We start from the raw sequence: 20,556 nt of genomic DNA, 5'->3' as shown, positions 1-20,556 counted from the left end.
GGCAAAATCCTAGAGAAACATCTGGATAACATTTCAGCAGGACAATGTACTAAAACACAAGGCCAAATATACACTGGAGTTGCTTACCAAGACAACATTGAATGTTCCTGAGTGGCTTAGTTACAATTCTTATTTCAATCGGCTTCAAAATATATGGCAAGACTTGAAAATGTCTGTCTAGAAATGATCAACAACCAATATATATATTTTTTTTTTTAAATAATGTGCAAATATTGAACAATCCGGGTGTGCAAAGCTCTTAGAGACCTACTCAGGAAGACTCGCAGCTTTAATCGCTGCCAATGGTGATTCTAACATACAGTACCGGTCCAAGTTTGGACGCACCTACTCATTCAAGGATTTCTCTCCCTTTTTTTACTAATTTCTACAGTGTAGAATAATAGTGAAGACATCAAAACTATGAAATAACATACAAGGTGTGCCTTGTTAAAAGTTCATTTGTGGAATATCTTTCCTTCTTAATGCATTTGAGCCAATCAGTTGTGTTTTGACAAGGTAGGGGTGGTATACAGAAGAGAGCCCTATTTGGTAAAACAGCTCAAATAATCAAAGTTAAACAACAGTCCCTAACTACTTTAAGACATGAAGGTCAGTCAATCCGGAAAATTTCAAGAACTTGGAAAGTTTCTTCAAGTGCAGTCGCAAAAACCATCAAGCGCTATGATGAAACTGGCTCTCATGAGGACTGCCACAGGAAAGGAAGAGTTACCTCTGCTGCAGAGAGGTAACTCTACCAGGCTCAGAAATTGCAGCCCAAATAAATGCTTCACAGAGTTCAAGTAACAGATCTCAAAATCAACTGTTCAGAGGAGACAGCGTGAATCAGGCCTTCATGGTCGAATTGCTGCAAAGAAACCACTACTAAAGGACACCAATAAGAAGAAGAGACTGACTTGGGCCAAGAAACACGAGCAATGGACATTAGACCGGTGGGAATCTTTTCTTTGGTCTGATGAGTCCAAATTTCAGATATTTGGTTCCAACCGCAGTGTCTTTGTAAGACGCAGAGTCGGTGAACAGATGATCTCTGCATGTGTGGTTCCCACCGTGAAGCATGGAGGAGGAGGTGTGGGGGTGCTTTGCTGGTGACGCTGTCAGTGATTTATTTAGAATTCAAGGTACACTTAACGAGCCTAGCTACCACAGCATTCTGCAGCAACACGCCATCCCATCTGGTTTGCGCTTAGACTATCATTTGTTTTTCAACAGGACAATGACCCAACACACCTCCAGGCTGTGCAAGGGATATTTGACCAAGAGTGATGGAGTGCTGCATTAGATGACCTGGCTTCCACAATCACCCGACCTCAACCCAATTGAGATGGTTTGGGATGATTTGGACTGCAGAGTGAAGGAAAAGCATCCAACAAGTGCTCAACATATGTGGGAACTCCTTCAAGACTGTTGGAAAAGCATTCCAAGTGAATCTGGTTGAGAGAATGCCAAGAGTGTGCAAAGCTGTCATCAAGGCAAAGGGTGGTTACTTTGAAAAATCTGAAATATATTTTGATTGGTTTAACACTGTTTTGGTTACTACATGATTCCATATGTGTTATTTAATAGTTTTGATATCTTCACTATTATTCTACAATGTAGAAAGTTTGTATAGAAGTTTGTCCAAACTTTTGACTGGTACTGTATGTGATGAATCAAAATAGTTATTGCAAAAAATGTCAATGCTGATAGTCTGTGTAGCTATTTGGTTAACTATTTAGCCGTCTTATGGCTTGGGGATAGAAGCTGTTCAGGGTCCTGTTGATTACAGATTCGGTACCGCTTGCCGTGCAGTAGCAGAGAGAACAGTCTATGACTTGGGTGGTTGGAGTCTTTGACACCATCTGGTATAGTGGTCCTGGATGGCAGCTCGGTCCCAGTGATGTACTGGACCGTACGCACTACCCTCTGTAGTGTCTTGCGGTCGGATGCCAAGCAGTTGCCATCCCAAGCCAGTCAAGATGCTTTCAATGGTGCAGCTGTAGACATTTTTGAGAATCTGAAGGCCCATGACAAATCTTTTCAGTCTCCTGATGGGGAAGAGGCATTGTCGTGCCTTCTTCACAACTGTGTTGGTGTGTGTGGGCCATGTTAATTCCTTAGTGATGTGGACACAGAGGAACTTAAAGATCTCGACTCGCTCCACTACAGCCCTGTCGATGTGGAGGCTCGGCCCTCCGTTTCCTGTAGTCTACGATCAGCTTCTTTCTCTTGCTGACGTTGAAGGGTAGGTTGTTGTCCTGGTACTACACTGCCAGGTCACTGACCTCCTCCCTATAGGCTGTCTCATTGTCGTCGTTGGTCAGGCCTACCACCGTTGTGTCGTCAGCAAACTTAATGATGGTGTTGGAGTTGTGTGTGGCCACGCAGTTGTGGGTGAACAGGGAGTACAGGAGGGACTAAACATGCACCCCTGAGGGTCAGCGTGGCGGATTTGTTGTTGCCTACCCTTAACACCCGGGGGCGGCCCGTCACAAAGTCCAGGATCCATTTGCAGAAGGAGGTGTTCAGTCCCAGGCTCCTGAGCTTAGTGATGAGCTTGGAGGGCACTTTGGTGTTGAACTCTGAGCTGTAGTCAATGAACAGCATTCTCACACAGGTGTTCCTTTTGTCCAGATGGGAGAGGGCAGTGTGGAGTGCAATAGAGGTTGTGTCATCTGTGAATATGTTGGGACGATATGGAGTGAGTCCAGGTTGTCTGGAATGATGGTGTTGATGTGAGCCATGACCAGTCTTTCAAAGCATTTCATGGCTACAGATGTGAGTGCACAGGACGATAGTCATCGGAAGTCGTAGCAGAATTTTTTATAAGCGTACGGGTTAGTGTCCCGCTCCTCGAAAGTGGCAGCTCTAGCCTTTTGCTCAGTGTGGATGTTGCCTGTAATCCATGGCTTCTGGTTGGGATATGTGCGTACGGTCACTATGGGGACGACGTAGTCGATTCACTTATTAATGACTAATGATGTAAACTCCTCAATGTTATCGGATGAATCCCGGAACATATTCCAGTGTATGCTAGCGAAACAGTCATGTAGTTTAGCATTTGCTTCATCGGACCACTTCCGGATTGAGCGAGTCTGGTACCGTATTGGTACTTCCAGTTTGAGTTTTTCTTTGTAAGCAGGATTCAGGAAGATAGAGTTATGGTAAGATTTGCCAAAGGGAGTGCAAGGGAGAGGCTTTTATGCGTTTCTGTGTGTGGAGTAAATGCAATCTAGAATTTTGTCGCCTCTAGTTTCACAGGTGACATGCTGGTAAAAATATTTATTGTTAACAAATATACACACCCCTCCCCCTCTTAACCGAGGCTGCCGACCGGTGTTGACGTTGCTTTGAAAAGCCAGCGAAATGTATATTATGTTGTTCAGCCACGACTCTGTGAAACATGGAATATTCCATTTCTACAGGTCCCGTTGATAAGATAGTCTCGGACTGAGCTTGTCCAGTTTGTTCTCTAGTGACTGTACGTTCACCAACAGAAAGGAGGGAAGAGACGGTTGATTTGCATGCCAACATAGTCTAGTCAGGATCCCTGCCTCTCTTGCGCCGTGGCTTCCTCTTTCGAGTCCCGGGGATCAGGGCCTGGTCAGGAGTAAGCGGAACGTCCAGAGCTGCCGACTCGTTGAAGTCGTAATCCAAATCGAGGTTAGTGATCGCTGTTCTGATCTCCAGAAGCTGTTTTCGGTCATAGGAAATGATGTCTGGGAACATTATGTACAAAAAAATGTCAGCGTAAAAAAACACAGACTATTGTTTGGATGGCTGCAATCCACTGCAGCGCCATCTTAGATTAAAGATGTGTGTGTGAGTGTGACTGCGTGTGAGTGCTGTGTGTGTGTGTTTGTGTGTGTTTGTAACTAAAAGCCCTCCACTGATTACTGGACCAGAGGCCAAAGGTCTGTTGTGACAGGATGTGTGTACGGGAGACTTCGTTGAATGTGGGCTTTCAGGCCTATTCACATTGTGCCAACACATTGGCTACTGTAGCAGAGCTCATCTCTCTTCATACAGTGCGCACACACACACACACACACATGCTCTAACGCTTCTCTCAGAGAACAAAAGGCCAGAGCCTAGGGAATTGTGTGCTAAGCTGTTTTAAACCTTGAATACACTACAAGGACAATTCCCAGCAACAAAAGAATGATCAAATTAAGATCCTATATCTGTATGTTATGCTAGTGGACTTTCAATCATACAAGGCATACTGTAGATTACAACAGACATTCTTTTATTTAATGAAAACATTTGAGTTGTATCTTTCTTTCATCCGAGGACATACACATCCCTCTGAACCTTCCCATTAAATCTCGTGGTCCATTGGAGCACACACTCGAGTTGTTATTTCATTACACTTGCCAAGCACACCAGCCAATCATGCTGTCGATACAAACCCGCTTGTCTGAATTCTTGGCACATCCACGATTCAGGATGTCAGAGAGATGAGAGAGAAAAAGAGAGCGAGAAAGCACCATTATATGGTATGCTGTAAGTATCTAATTCCCCTAGTTGTCCTGCAATGCTTCCTTCTCACACAGGATATTGACCTCTTGGTGGTCAGAAAATAGCTCAGCCCAAACCAGATGCAGTTAATAGCACAGAGGCCGAAGGTCACATAAGTCACGATGATCAGCCTTAGGTATGGCTTTGCGCTCGGCCGCATCCCGACGTGCTTCATCAGTCACTTCTGTGAGGCCTCTTGGTCTTTGGCACATCCCTCAGTGTTGTGATTATCTAAATTGCCCATTACTCACAAACAGTCGTTTACAAAGCCTGACAGATTTAGCTGAATGAATGATCTGCCTGCCTCTGGTGTGGGCAGTGTGTCCGTGGGCCGGGCCGGGCCGCCTGCCTGCCTGCCCTGCTCCAGCCAAGCCCAGACCATCTGTGAATCGCCCAGCAGGAGAGACCAGAGTGAACTCCTGAGGGGCAGAGGGAATGAGAGGAGGAGGGGAGGCAGAGAGAGAGAGAAAATGTGCAGGCTTAGGGGAAAATGCAGGCTTTCTGTAGAGTCCATTTTGTTATGACGTTTAGGACCAATGTGTGTGAAGGTACAGTGCAGCAAAAGTTTGGGTTAAAGGGTATCTGGCCCCAGAAATAGCAGCAAGGCATCTGGAGTGCATGTCATTCAGAGAGGGAGAGAGAGACCAGGCGTGTGGGAGTCAGAGATTGAGGCAGGGGCAGAGATTGAGGCAGATTGAGGCATTCAATTTTCAAGACTTACAGTAGCTTACATTTCATGTGACTGTGTTTTATCAGTTATTCTGAATGGAGCCTGTTGTTCCCCCAACGTGTTGCTATGATTCATCGTCGCCAAGAGCCAAGAATGGACTTTGTCACAGTAATTAATGTAACTCTCAGGACAGCAGTTGAAATTAGTCTTGTCTTCAAGTCCTAATTAAAAGGAAATTGTTAAACATATTTTGGGTCAAGTTTCCGAACCTGTCGCCATTCAGGAAAGATTTTCATGCATGACTGGGTCATTAGAGATTTCTTTTGTTGCAATTGAGATAATACATATTTTTCATTTCACTGAGGCCTTATTCATTTGATAGCTTGTTTAGTAGTCTTCAGGTCAACTACTTGACCCATTTTTGCACGAAGCACATTCTAGTCACTGCCGTGGCCCGTGAATACAATTGATTATTTTCCCTAGCAGTCCTGAATGTCCCTCATCTCTCTACTTGTTGACCACTGTAGCAGCAACAGCAGCTCTGTCCTCATAAAGTGAGGCAATGGCCTTTGTCATGGGCCCAGGACGGCTCTAATGGGCCCCCTCCTCAGACAGACAGCAACACTCAGAGAAGCAGGTTCTGAACAATTAACCGTGAGCTGTGGGCTTAGCGCCCGACTCCATTGTAAGCGATCTAAACCCGTTAGACTGTGACAGACCATTAACAGGCTGCCAAGGCTTCTTTAAATTGCCTTAACAGTTTACATTGAGCTAGAGTGTGTGTGTGTGTGTGTGTGTGTGTGTGTGTGTGTGTGTGTGTGTGTGTGTGTGTGTGTGTGTGTGTGTGTGTGTGTGTGTGTGTGTGTGTGTGTGTGTGTGTGTGTGTGTGTGTGTGTGTGTGTGTGTGTGGTGTGGAGGGATGTTTGGGGTGACTGTGTAGGTAGTGTGTGTGTGTCTGTATTTGTGTTTTGGTTAGTGTGTGTGCATGCGTGCGTGCGCTCGAGCATGTGTGCTTTGCACACAGGTGTGTGTGTTATCGGACCTCTTCGCCCACCCCATCCTCACGTTAACACAGAGTTTTCTGCACTGTTGAGTTGCTGAATTATTACTGCCTACATTGTTATTGAGTAATTACCGGATAATGGCCAATTTCAGTGTTTTTAGGGAAATCTATCTAACCATTAAAATTACTGAGGTGCTCTCTCACACATCCCTCATTAAATACTGTAGATTGTTAGTGGAAATAGATACACTAGTATTATAATGCAATGGTGTGTGAAATGGATGTGTTTTCAATTTACTACTAGGAATTTGTCTTTTGAACGATTTTGATTGTTTGCATTTGTACTTAATCGTTTACATTATGTTACCCTTAACTTGATTGTACCTATGCTTTATCAACTGGTTTATTTAAACGATAACAAGTACTAATCCGTGTTTGATAAGCACGTGTTATAAAACCGCAATCGAGGAAATTGCCTCCAACCTGAATGAACAGTTTATATAGCGCCATCAACCGTTGTGTCGACTTTGCTATTTAAACTGCGGCTACGACACATGGCACACTGTTTATGTGTGCGTTATAACTCAATTGATTCAATTGAGCTTGTTTCACAATATGAGTTGTCCCGGCTCTCTATATGACAACCGACTTGTATTGCAGTTCTGGCTATAGTTGACACATCTAAACTGATGTTTGGATGTTCCACCTTAAGACCTCTGTTAAGGGGACCTGCGGGGTCCCGGTACCGGTTCCGACCGACATTTTTGCTTATTATTCAATATGTGGACACCGTAGATGTAAATGGCTTGCATTGAGCAGTAACACTGATTCTCACGGACACAGGAGTATATCTCTTCTGCCCCGTATGAAGCAGGATGTGAAATCTGACACCACTTGAAGCTGGGATGTCCCTCCTACCATTTCATTAGCTCTTTCGTCTGTCCATCAACTCCTGGCTGAACCTTAACGTCACAGCGACTAGCAACGCATATGCGTGGGATCCTTACGTCGTAACGCAGCAGGATAGAGTGGTTTTGTCGCTGTAGCACATTCAGAGATTGATTTATAGCCAGTAATCTAAAATCATTCATAGATTTGAAACAAAAAAAAACACTTTCTGTTTGTCATAGACAGACAATATTAATATGAGATGAAGGGCGAGTTCCTAATGAGTTCAGGAAGCCAAGCTAGAGCTCTGTGTGACGTTCACAGCGATGGGGGCAGATGTTTTGATCAAGAGGGACCTTTTGATCAAAACACTAAATATGCAAATATGTATTTTACAGTTATAAGGATGGTGAAATCTTATAGATAGTCATTTTATAAATTTCATATACTATATTTAGAAAAAAAATCCAAATTCAAGATTTATTCATACAGTTTTGTTGAATAGGAAATACATGTTTATCATATTTGTACTGTATACCTCAGCTTGTGTCCTCAAAAGTGACTACACCTCAGCGATTTATTAAAATAATTACCAGAAAGGGGAGATTTTTAACCTTACTTGGAGTATGCAGCATTAGTAGTTATTATTTATGGCCCTCTCATGTTAAATAATAACTTTTGGGAATTACGCTGATTACATTTCCGATTACATTTAGTTACATTTAAGAGGATTTAGACATTTCCTGCCGTGACCAGACATTGGCGTTTGCTACCATTAAACATTAATAGCCACCACAGGGTTGCGAGCACGAGACCACAGGAATACGCAGAATCTGCCAACCATCGAAACTCCATACGCTTAATTTCCTATTGTATAAGACCTGGCTATGCAAATTCCTCACTGCAGTGTTCCACCAATCTTCATTTAACGGTCACCCATGGTTGATATTAAATGTTTAACACAATGGTGTATGTTTGGTGAACAAGCAACAGGATTAAGTTAGGGTGATAGTGGAATCTTTGGGAAAATTAATTAGCATCTTGTGTTGTTACTATTATGTGAGGCCTCAGCTTTACATGGTAGTAGTGTCACTTAGGCTGTTTACACAGGCAGTCCAAATCTGATCTTTTTCCAATAACTGTTCTTTTGACCAATCAGATCAAATCAAATCAAATCAAGTTTACTTTATATAGCCCTTCGTACATCAGCTAATATCTCGAAGTGCTGTACAGAAACCCAGCCTAAAACCCCAAACAGCAAGCAATGCAGGTGTAGAAGCACGGTGGCTAGGAAAAACTCCCTAGAAAGGCCAAAACCTAGGAAGAAACCTAGAGAGGAACCAGGCTATGAGGCAGTCCTCTTCTGGCTGTGCCGGGTGGAGATTATAACAGAACATGGCCAAGATGTTCAAAATGTTCATAAGTGACAAGCATGGTCAAATAATAATCAGGAATAAATGTCAGTTGGCTTTTCATAGCCGATCATTAAGAGTTGAAAACAGCAGGTCTGGGGCAGGTAGGGGTTCCATAACCGCAGGCAGAACAGTTGAAACTGGAATAGCAGCAAGGCCAGGTGGACTGGGGACAGCAAGGAGTCATCATGCCCGGTAGTCCTGACGTATGGTCCTAGGGCTCAGGTCCTCCGAGAGAGAGAAAGAAAGAGAGAAGGAGAGAATTAGAGAGAGCCAAGATTTTCAAAATGTTCATAAATGACAAGCATGGTCAAATAATAATCAGGAAGAAATGTCAGTTGGCTTTTCATAGCCGATCATTAAGAGTTGAAAGCAGCAGGTCTGGGACAGGTAGGGGTTCCATAACCGCAGGCAGAACAGTTGAAACTGGAACAGCAGCAAGGCCAGGTGGACTGGGGACAGCAAGGAGTCATCATGCCCGGTAGTCCTGACGTATGGTCCTAGGGCTCAGGTTCTCCGAGAGAGAGAAAGAAAGAGAGAAGGAGAGAATTAGAGAGAGCATACTTAAATTCACACAGGACACTGGATAAGACAGGAGAAGTACTCCAGATATAACCAACTGACCCTAGCCCCCCGACACATAAACTACTGCAGCATAAATACTGGAGGCTGAGACAGGAGGGGTCAGGAGACACTGTGGCCCCATCCGATGATACCCCCGGACAGGGCCAAACAGGAAGGATATAACCCCACCCACTTTGCCAAAGCACAGCCCCCGCACCACTAGAGGGATATCTTCAACCACCAACTTACAATCCTGAGACAAGGCCGAGTATAGCCCACAAGGATCTCCACCACAGCACAAACCAAGGGGGGGCGCCAACCCAGACAGGAAGATCACGTCAGTAACTCAACCCACTCAAGTGACGCACCCCTCCTAGGGACGGCATGAAAGATCAGATCTTTTGCCCATAATTGGGCAAAAGACCAGAATTGGACTGCCTGTGTAAACGCAGCCATATTGTGATATGTAATGGAGGATTCGAAGACACCTTGTCTGTGAAATCATTGTTCAGTGGATCTTGTTGCACCTGTTTCTGTACCTCTCTGTAATTAATCTGTGACTAGGCGGAGCAGGGAACGTAACTCATCTCGTAGCAAGGGTTGTAAATGATACTCCTCAATTCATGACAGTTCAGTTTGATCATGTCTGGTTCTAGACACACACACACGCAGATGGGTTTTCATATGAGAATTGAAGCTGCCTGGAGCTTTAGTATCAACTTTAATACACCCAAAACATCTGTAAAACATTACCTCTGATTATTTGCTCCTCCAGCGCAACCTACAATATGAGCATAAAAGTGATGTTTGTACATGAACCTTATGTAAATGAAAGGGCTGGTGAGGTCTCCTCTCTAATGAAGGTGTGAGGCCCCCGACGCACACATGGGATCAGGAACACATGCACACACAAACACACACACAGCTCGCATGCTCACTTTGAATGTTCACATCTGCAGTACCCAGTTGCTCTACTGTGTTCAGGGCTTCCAGGTGCATCGTTCTGGGCCTGGTCTGTTCTGGTCTGGTCGGTGGGTGGGTTCTCCCTCTTCATGGACTTACTGACTGCTACAGACAGCATAGAGTGAGGGAAGCAGAGCAGACCAAAAGAAACACACCTTGTTACTGTAAGTAATGACTAGGTCTTTAGCCATCTCTCCCCAGAGCCGTGTCTGACGTCCTTTTACTGGGGAAGCAGAGGAGAATGTAATGAAATGTACTTTAGCTGGAACTGGATCGTTTTTGTACTCTAGAAATGAGCTGAATGGTTGCAGGAATTTTTTGAACAATTCTCCACTTTATTTTTTGGACATTTCACAATGTGTTGTTCTGGCACCAGGGAAACACTTCTTGAACTAGCCTTGTTATAGGAAAAGAGCTTGATGGTTCACTTCCATGTTGGCCCACCACCATCCCTGTACTTCTGACACGTTATTGAACCTTTGGTTACCTCTGTGAAATATCAAGCTGTTCAATGGAGCCAGTGCCAACGTGTATAACATTTGTACAACCAAACCAAGTCCTAGGCTTACTACCAAGGCACACAATATTCACATATGGAATTATGGGAATGTCTCAACCACTCTGCAGTCTCCAGCAGATCCAGTTTGATGCAGACCTGGGTTCAAATCCTATTTGAAGTCTTTCAAAATACTTTGAGCGTTTGCTCTAGCCTGCCTGTGGTGCCAGATGGCCAGGGTTTGCTGTTTTGGGACTATTCTATTGGTACATTTACGCCAGGTACTGTCAGCTCATCAAACACTAATAACGTAGTTTGAAATGATTTCAAATAGTATTTGAACCCAGGTCTGGTATGTGTTTTAGTAATGTTGTCACATCGCTTGTTTCAACTCAGCGATTGTTAGTTTGTTGTGTGAAAGGAAATGCAGCGCTTTTGGTTTTGTAGGAGACGTTCTGCTCCATTTACCGGCTCCCTTTGATGATTTCAGCAGCACTAATTACACAGGCACCCGCCCCGCCGCCATCACCACGGATGCAATCTCTAAGTGCATCACCCCCCGCCCCCCCCCAACCTTTTACTCTGGCTAATATCTCAGCGCATCGCTACGGAGTCTCTTACCAGCCTCCACAATGTCTCACTATAATACTGCTGTACCTAGCCTGTCATTGGCGACGGCGTGCTACGGAAATGGCTCGTCGGAACGTGTGTAGAGTGTCGTTCACAGCCTTTGAAAGTCATATATGACATACATTTGGGTCTCGTAGATTGCTTTTGTTGGCTGTGAAATAAATCCGTCAAGCATGAAGCCGACGTTTCGCTGTGAAGGAATGCGTACTACTCGCCCGTAGTATCAGATTGTATTGGAACCTCAACGCATGGCAAAGGACCAGCGTTACCATCGGAATATCACTGTTGAACTGTTACAATCGTGCACATTGGACTGGCTAATATTATACGATGAACACTTCTACATGTCATAGTCATTCATGTCCATTTCTTTGTATCGTACATTTGAGCCGTTTAGCAGATGCTCTTATCCAGAGCAACTTACGGTTAAGTGCAGTCATCTTAAGGTAGCTAGGTGGGACAACCACATATCCCAGTCATTGTAAATACACTTTTCCTCCATAAAGCAGCTATCAACAAAGTCGGGGCTAGTTAGGAAAGGCAAGGGTGTTTTTTTATTTTATTTTTCAATATAGTTCTGCACAGCCACAGACGTCTCTCCCGGGCTTTGTACTTTGCATGCAGACGATGAGACACAAGGGAAGTTAGTCGAGGGCTGGAGTAGGGTTCTGCTCCATTTACTTTTCTGAAACATTCCCCTCAGAATAGGACTCTCTCTCTCGCTCTCTCACTTTCTCTCTCTCGCTCTCTGTGTTCTCGTTCCACCGTGACGTTTTTGTATCATTCCACTTCATTCCAGAATGGCTCGACGGAGCTTTACTACAACACTGCTGTCCACCCGTCCTGGTCCTTTCACAGCAAAATGTCGCAGCTTTATTTGCTGTTGTCTTCAAGCAATGTTCCGAGTGGCGAGGGAACTTCTCTACTCCTACCATGTTTTCATGGTAGGCGGCAGCGTAGCCTAGTGGTTAGAACGTTGGGCCAGTAACTGAAAGGCTGCAAGATCGAATCCACGAGCTGGGTACAAATCTGTCGTTCTGCCCCTGAACAAGGCAGTTAACCCACTGTTCCTAGGCCGTCATTGAAAATAAGAATTTGTTCTTAACTGACTTGCCTAGTTAAATAAAGGTAAAATATATATTTATTTTTTAAGAAATAGAAGAAGTCAAGCGACCCCTGTGATTACCCTGCCTCTCTAAACCCCTGGCCCACGTTCAGTTGCCAAACGTTGCGAACGCTGCAGATAGAAATTCCATGAATAGAACCTACATGATTTCTTGGTTTACATCTACTCATGTTTGTTCTACTTTACATATTTCATGCGTGTGTCCATCTGAATGCGCCCCTGCTCTCGTCCCACCTCAGCCGTGCCACCCCCAGCCATGTCCCTAGCAACCCCACACGCCCCTAAAACTCCAAGATTCTCGAGTGCTCCTCAGGTTGGTTCATGGCTATTAGGCTATAAGCTTCTGCCTCCAGCCTATGTACTGTATGTGTTAAGTATTAAGGTTAGGATTAGGGCCGGGAAATCTGGTCTTGGAACTGTGCTGAATGGCACTTCAGCCCTCGGAACATGCCGGAATAACCTGAACCTCATATACTACAGTCTCTCTGACTGCAGTGGTACAGTACCTCACACCCACCCACAGCTGCAGGCCACCTGACGTGACTCACATAAACTCACCTACTCTCAATCACATAGTCTCACACACTCTCGATCACACATTCTCAAACACACGCCCGAACACACACACGCACACACACACGCTCACGCTCCGACTGACTGGTGTCTGTTACCAAGCATCTCCCATCACCCTAGCACCGGGCCTCCTTTCTCAGTACAAGACAATTTATAACAGCTCAGTGTTTTTTTCTTCTTCTGTGAACAGCCTAATCAGAGAACCAAAGAGAGAGTAATAATATGTTCTGTTGTGTTTCATCTAACCGCAGTAGCAACTCTACCGCTCACAGGTTTCATGTTTCTAACTCGTTGGTGCTTCTCAACCTCCGCCTTCTTCTCCTTGGCATCCTTGGATGGTAGTAAGTGACTCAACCAGGAAGGGGAGTGATACAGAACAGCGTTGGGCATCTGCGGCGGTCAGGTTCTCTCGCTCCAAGTAGAGCCGCTGTCACTGGCTGCAGTGTTTTTCCACACATTACTCCCCACATTCCCACCCCCTCTCCCGCCACTCTTCCTCGGCTCGGTGCCAGCACTCCCTCGAATTCCAAGCATCTGGCCAGTTCTAGGAAACGCCTACGACCGTCCAGTGGAAGGAAATGGGAGCCTCGTGATTACACCGAGCCCCTTGAATAATGTGCCACTCACAGAGAAGTCGTTGCGGGGGAGTCTCGGTCTCGGTTGTCAATGGAGATCTTCCAGGGGTTCTGGGGGAGCGGAGTCGTTTCTGTTCTGCTTTCACTCTTAACCTTTCTCTCTCTTTGTAGCTTTCTCTCTCGTTCCTGTCTCTTCTCTGTGTGGATTCAGGGATATTAGATGGATATTTCTCCAGAGTCAGATCAATAAACAGAAAAGGGCAGGTATTAAAGTATTTACAGAACACTCAAAAATCTCTGGCAATCAAAGAAAATACATGGTAATGATTTAGTCATTTTTCTCATATCAATAGAACATGTTGGTAATGGCATTAAAGTCAGGTCTTCTCTCGAGAGGTAATGTCTCCTCTCACAATGAAGTTGATGACTAAGGACAGCTTTGCTATTCGTAGTTCTCATCTGGGTTGTTTAGAGGAGATTGTGATCACTTTGTGCCATGGGAGAACCATCTATCCTATCTGTTCACTTCATATCCCACAGATGACTCACTGCACACTGCATGGCAACTTTACGAGTATCTGTCTGTGTGATCCACTTCCAGTCTCTTCCAGCCTCACAGTACGGCTGTTTGACAATGGCCCCTGGTCAGATCCACACCCAGACTGCTTTGTGATACAGCCGTGTCTCTCTCTGCTCTCACCTCACACAGACTGTGATGTTTCCATACAGCCGTCCTTCCCTTCGCCCCCTCACTCCAGCTCTGTCTTCCTGGAAGCTGCAGAGATGAATCAGGGCTTGTGTGTGCATTTTTTGTGTGTGCGTTTCGAGTGTGTGTGTGCGTGTGTGCGTGCGTGCGCACATTCGTGTGTAAATCACGGTGGGGAACCTATGCATCACTATCAATCACAGGGAGAAAAAAAACAGTATCTTTCCATCCCTCTTTCTGTTGGCGGCCATGATTAAACAGCTGGCTTCATATCGCCCCTGTCCTCAGCCTGACGTCAGTCCACTGATTCACTTCAGAGCCCCTATCAGTGCCGAGGCAGAACTGGCACATCCACATTCACCCACCCTCTTTCCTTTTGCTGGGATGGAATACAGAGCAGAATATTTGGATGAACGTTGGGCCTTACTTGCATACCCACCCTACGTAATGTTTACAGGTCTTGAGCCATTGAACGCGGACTTATAAAACTTCAACATTAGCCAAGAGTATCTGCCTCGTTCCAAGTAAGTATTGAGTCTCAATTGAAGGGCTGCAAGTTCCAAACCCGGTTATGGCAATAACAATTAGTTAACTGTTAACGTGTCAATCCTGAGTAGTAATTTGTGAAAGTATGCACCAAGGCAGTAGACGTGACCACACAAAATGTCAGAATGCTCTCCCTCCCTCTCTCTCTCTCTCTTTCTCTCTTCTCTCTCCCCTCTCGCTCTCTCTCTTCTCTCTCTCTCTCTCTCTCTCTCTCGCTCTACTTGTCTCTCTTTCTTATTATTTTCTTCCCCCCCCCACTCTCACTCTTTCTTTCTCTCCCTCTCCATCCCTCCATTCTGTGAGTAACCCTGCCCTGCCAGTCCTTCTGTCCTGGAGCTGTTAATCTGCTAATCCACAATCGATATCTGCCTAATCTCTTTTCCACAGATAAATGCGGCCTATCTGATCATTTTGTTTTCTTCCACACGCCATAGCCCTTCTCTCTCTCTCTCTCTCTCACTCTCTCTCTCTGTCTCTCTCTCTCACTCTCTCTCTCTCTCTCTCTCTCGCTGCTTTGTTTCTGTCCGTGGGCCCGTGGGCCCACTAGCATGCATGCTGCCTACGTACATCGCCATGTACTCTACTGTAGACAAAACGACATGTTTGAATGAGGAAAGAAGTCGCTATTGTAAATTCATGTGCAAAATGTGGCATAATTGAGCTGCGACCAATTTTTTTTAAGTGATGCACTGAAAATCGGTCATTATTGTTTAATAAGGGGAAATTACCCTCGTGGGTTCGGTCTGTCCGTGTGAATTCTCCCTCAGTAACTGTAGTATTGCTTGACATATCTATAGCAAATGTTTGTCATTTTAAATGCTTTGCATATCACTTTTTTTTATTTTTTATTATTATTTTTTTTTTTATATAGTTCTTTGCTCACTTTGAAATCAAGGATAATTTTGCTAATTGAGTTGACTTGCACTCACTGACCTCCATAGGTTAAGCCACAGTCCGTGTGTGCGGCTAAGGTTTCTCGCAGGCCAAAGAGAAGGTGAAAGACCGCCTCACTACCATCCTGCTGCTGTCCATTGGACTCCACTGTCACGCTATAGTCTATTGTAGTGGGTAGAGCCTGACCTTTTGTAACGCCAGGATAGTGGGTTTGATTCCCTGGACCACCCATAAAATGTATGCACGCATGCCTTTGGATAAAAGAGTCTACTAAATGGCGTGTATTAGATATTATAGCATCAGACAGTGTCCGTTTGTAGCTGGTAGTATATATAGAGAGTGATTTTCCCTCCGGCACTCTTTACCCAACGCTTTGATTTCTCTTCGCACCAAACGGCCTCATACTGGCCACATCTAGATGTGGGTGTAAAGTGTTGTCATTTCATAGCGAGAGGAGCTTAATTGGTCAGGTAGAATGTTTTTTGGGGGGGATATTTGAGTCATTTAGCAGACATTTATCCAGAGCGACTTACAGGAGCAATTAGGGTGAAGTGCCTTGCTGAAGGGCACATCAACAGATGTTTTTCACCTAAGTCAGCTCGGGGTGTTGAATTAGCGGCCATTCGGTTACTAGCCCAACGCTCTTACCGCTAGGCTACCTTACCGCTAGGCTACCTGCCACCCCTATCATGTGGAGGCATAGTAGTGATAGTGATCATTTAGAAAGGGTTGTAAATTACGTTTGCATTTGTATATGTTTTTAAGTGCTGGTCTGTCATGGTTACACAGAAAAACAAAGCACAATACATTTGCACAAATATGATGTGTTATGATGTGTCATCACAACAATACGGAGGGTATAAATTCGACAGGATTTGGATGTACTGTCGCTAACTGACAGTGTCATTTACCCCCCCAAGAGAAAAGTGAACGCTTGAAAACATACCTAAGCAAAACCTATCGTTGTTTTATATAAGTATGGAGTCATATTTAAGATGACTGATTTCTTCAGAAATAAAATCATCCCACATTGAAGGAGAGTTTAAATCAGGCGTTGGGTCCTTTGGCAGCCAGTAGGGGGAATAGCCTGCCTGCCTGCCGTCCCCCTCTCCCCGCTTCTTTCTCTGGCTGTGGAAATACTGCAGCCCCCTGATCTGCGTCTGGATCCCTCTCTCACACTGAGCCGACTCAAGTCCCTCCTACCGGCTGTGCAGGACGAGCCCCCTTCACCACACACACACACACACACAGAGACACACACACACAGAGACAGAGACAGAGAGAGAGAGAGAGAGAGAGAATTTTACAAGAGCAGGAAAAGGGAGGAGCGCAGACAGGAGACTCTCTGGCTTGTCTGTCTGTTGGGCACCTGGGACACTGTCATTGTGGTTCTCATTATAGTATTTTTTTCTCTCCTTCTCTGAACCAGCGGACCGGTTGGGAGTCCTTTTTTTCTCTCGCTGCCGTATCAATTAGGAACTGGGATTGTTTCTGTGTAATCTGCTCTGCTCTGGCTTGAACCGTTATACACTGCGATTGCTTCTTTGGTTTGTTCCTGCCTGTCTCTCGGCGTTCCGATTCGGACCCTTCCCAAAGTGCATCTGTTAGTGCGCCGCTGAGGATATATCCCGTGTCCAACAGTACAACATAGAGCAGCTGGGATATCAGACTATAGAGGAGCGAGAGAGAGCGCAGCCGAGTGAGCAACAGAGAGAGGCAGATACAGAGAGTGTGAGAGAGATTGAAGCCGAGTAGCGAGGTAAGCTATAGCGAGACAGCTTAGATAGAAAAGTGATCTTTATATCCTCCTCCCTTTTTTCCTTGTTTTTCCTTTTTCTCCTCTACTACACTCTCCCGTGCCAGCAATTTGTTCGCAGGACTGCCTAGAACCACTGCCACCTGCTCATCTTCCTCCTCCTCTTCCTCCTCTACCTCTCTTCTCACGCGTTACTATCCGACGCCAGCCAGTGAGGGAAAGACAGGACACGCAAACAGGGCACGCAGCAGCGTCCGTTTTTTAAAAACTCTTGTGGGGAATATTTTTGAGAAACTGAATGAGCATCTGCCGAGCTCTACTCCAGGAGATTTAACTAAAAGGCGTTGTCGGGCAGGAACTACCCCCACAGAGGCTACCCCTCTCCCAGCCGCTCTCCGTCAGACGAACCCTGCTTGCTCTCCAGAGGACCAGCAGTGATTCAACACACCAGTGTGGACGGGGAAAATAAGGGACCTACAGTCAGAGAGCCAAGCCCCAGTACTACTAACGCTCGTCCGACCGCCTCCGCGCAACCATTCCCTGCCACGGCGCTAAGGATTCCAGCTATATGGGCAAGCGATTGGAACAGCAACCAATGTACCCTCAGTACACATACTACTACCCCCACTACCTCCAGACCAAGGTAGGGCACCCACGGCTCATCACTTCAGTCCCTTTAACCTCCCTCCCTCCCACACCCCTTACCTCCTCCCATCCTCCTACTCTAATCCTCCCCCTCCTTCGCTCCTCCTGTCAAGCCGCTGAGTGGGGATGGGGTGTGAACGATGGCTGGCCTTGGCCGTGATGGTTTCAGATGGCAAGTGGCTTTCTGGGGTTTGGATGTCTCTCTCACTCGGTGGGGCATCACAACGCTAGTTTGTCCAGCCTCGGCACGGCTAGTGGAGCTGTCCGGAAGATTGATTAATTGATTAAGGCTAACTGGATTGGAGCGTGATAGGTTTCTCCTATGTTGCGATCGTTAGGTTTGGCAAACAGTTAATCACACTGGCTTTGTCCCGTTTCTTGGTCTACTATGTTATTAAGATACTGAGAATTAATATTTGGTGAAATAGCAAGAGGGCGGCGTGTCATGAGTCAGAAACACAATTGAAATAAGCCCTCCAGGCTTTTTTTCGTGTTTTTATCCTCAATCATTTTCTATGTATTTAATGTTGTCTACGCCTGGAGCAGCTGAACACTCTTCATTATCTAATACGTTCAATCAATCAACCAATGAGACGACTACCCACCCATATCTCCTATCCCGGCTCAGCCATGCCTTCATCCTTATAACTGACATGGTGGCCAGCCACAGGCTGAAAGTAAACAGGCATCCGCCAGGGCTGCCTGTATTTGCTCTAGCCGTTGTATGCATCACTACCTTTTGGCGTGGAAACCTAGGCTCTGGTTGGTGGCTGATGGCGGGACAGTTGGGAGACTTAAAGTCCTCCGTCATCAAAAATAGAAACGAATGCAGACAAAGCCATGGAACGTCTTTCGTCATCTTCCCTTCCTATTGTAAAGAGCTGCTGAGGTAGCTAGCTGGAGGAGAAGCTAGCTAGAGGAGGTAGCTAGCTAGAGGAGAATATCGTCAGCCCGACCTGGTAGCCCACTGGTTTCTCTTCTGATTTATAGTTTAATACATTTGTGCTGCGGCCAAATGGCTTCTCTCTCACTCTGCCCCCTCCCTCCTTTTTCTCTGTCATATCTCAGAGGAGCTCATCTCAGCTCTCTCAATCAGAGGTCCCCTCAGCCCTCCTTTCCTTCCGCTCTCCCTCCCTCACCACTCCACTGCAACCCCCCCTCTTCGTTGTCGACTCCCACTCAAGGTCAGCGCAGATCGGGCCCAGCCTCCGTCAGCGATTGACGTATCCTTGAGTGCGATATCCATGTCATGCAAACTCGTCTGACCAACGGCGGCGGACAAACCCAACAGCACCTTTTTTAAAGTCGTCGAGAAATGGTTTTATTTTCCCGGCTAGTTACTCTAGCTAATGCCCATTACGAGTACTTACGTATGGCATATGTATGTATGGGCCTCTGACCAGGGCCGGTGATGTGAGAGCAGAAGGTTCTCTCTGTGACTGAGAGTGCAGGTTAGGGAGAGCTGCTATCCCACGCTATCATTAATGATCATTAATCGGTAGATTATAGGGAAGGGCCTTGGCAGGCAGGCGTGAGGACCGGGCCTCAGCATCAGAGGGCAGCCGCTTGGCCACACAGGCAGGCAGCCTCCCTCCCCACCCTGAATTTAGCATCCATCTAAAGTCATCCAGGACTGTCTATTAATCTTCATTTCAGCATGCTCTGGATATGGCCTCATTCTCCCAAGGGGGCATAAATAACTGCCAGCGATGAAGGAGATAGGGATTCTAGGGAACGTAACTCATACCAAATTGTTGCCACGCTCGTCCTTTCCCGACTCCATTTTATGACACATATCGGAAATACTTCTCCGCCCGCCGAGGAATATATAGAATCTCCAGAACATCTGGGTTCTATTAGGATGAAAAAGTATATTATGAGTTTAGCACTGCCTTACATCTTCTTGGTATGAAGGAATTTCTTTGTCCGAGGTCGTTTTCAATTTCAAATGTCTCGTATCGCCACATATATTTTGCTGGACCCGCCCGCCGCCGTTTGTCGACCGCATGGCAGTCGACGGCGAGGACCGGCATGTAAAACTCAGGAGATGAAACAATAACATTTGGCCCTCTGTTGATTAGTGCAGTGGAGCGTAGCATGTGCTTCTCTTGAACATAGTGATTTATTCCCGAAAGAGCATTCCTATGGCTTGTTTTATAAGGTACGAAGGTGAGGGGAGCCTGCAGGACAGTGCTTTGATAAGGGAACCGTTTAAAGGTCTGTTCCTATTCCCATGCTGCTCTGTGAATGAACGGCGCCGACGCTGAATCTCTCTCAGATATGGTACTTTATTGAACACGGTGACTAGGATTTCACTAGTATTCTGTATTTGATTTGAGTATTTGCCTGATTTGAATCATAAGTGAATTATAGATGTTATACAAATGAGGAAATTACAGTAAATATATGTCCCCTAAACGATTACGCCTCACAGATCAATGATGTCATTTAATGATAGTTATTATGGGAAAGGTGTGCGTTCATCCATACATTCTGTATGCCTTGGCATGTCATGATTATCCTTAGAAACTTGAATTGACAGCTATTTTGGTTTACGACGACAGAATTTCCAAAGTACAAGTTGCGGAAGA

General features: G+C 45.6%; 1 protein-coding gene across 3 annotated transcripts in view; it reads left to right on the top strand.

Moving 5' to 3' along the window:
• Window positions 1-20,556, top strand: part of LOC139558804 (RNA-binding motif, single-stranded-interacting protein 3-like) — a 351,557-nt gene that overhangs the window by 113,359 nt on the left and 217,642 nt on the right. The window contains exon 1 of one of the 3 annotated variants that reach the window (XM_071374248.1): window positions 16,840-17,963. The exons of 1 other annotated variant lie outside the window; for it this stretch is intronic. In XM_071374248.1, coding sequence (XP_071230349.1) covers window positions 17,889-17,963 — 75 coding nt within the window. In that variant the 5' untranslated portion in view covers window positions 16,840-17,888. Of the gene's footprint in view, window positions 1-16,839; window positions 17,964-20,556 lie in introns of those variants that run through there. One more of the 3 variants, XM_071374247.1, reaches the window with a different exon arrangement.

The sequence above is a fragment of the Salvelinus alpinus genome, chromosome 29, assembly GCF_045679555.1.
Source record: "Salvelinus alpinus chromosome 29, SLU_Salpinus.1, whole genome shotgun sequence".
Lineage (NCBI taxonomy): Eukaryota > Metazoa > Chordata > Actinopteri > Salmoniformes > Salmonidae > Salvelinus > Salvelinus alpinus.
Note: the sequence above shows the minus strand (reverse complement) of the source record. Positions and strands in the feature narration are given on the sequence as shown.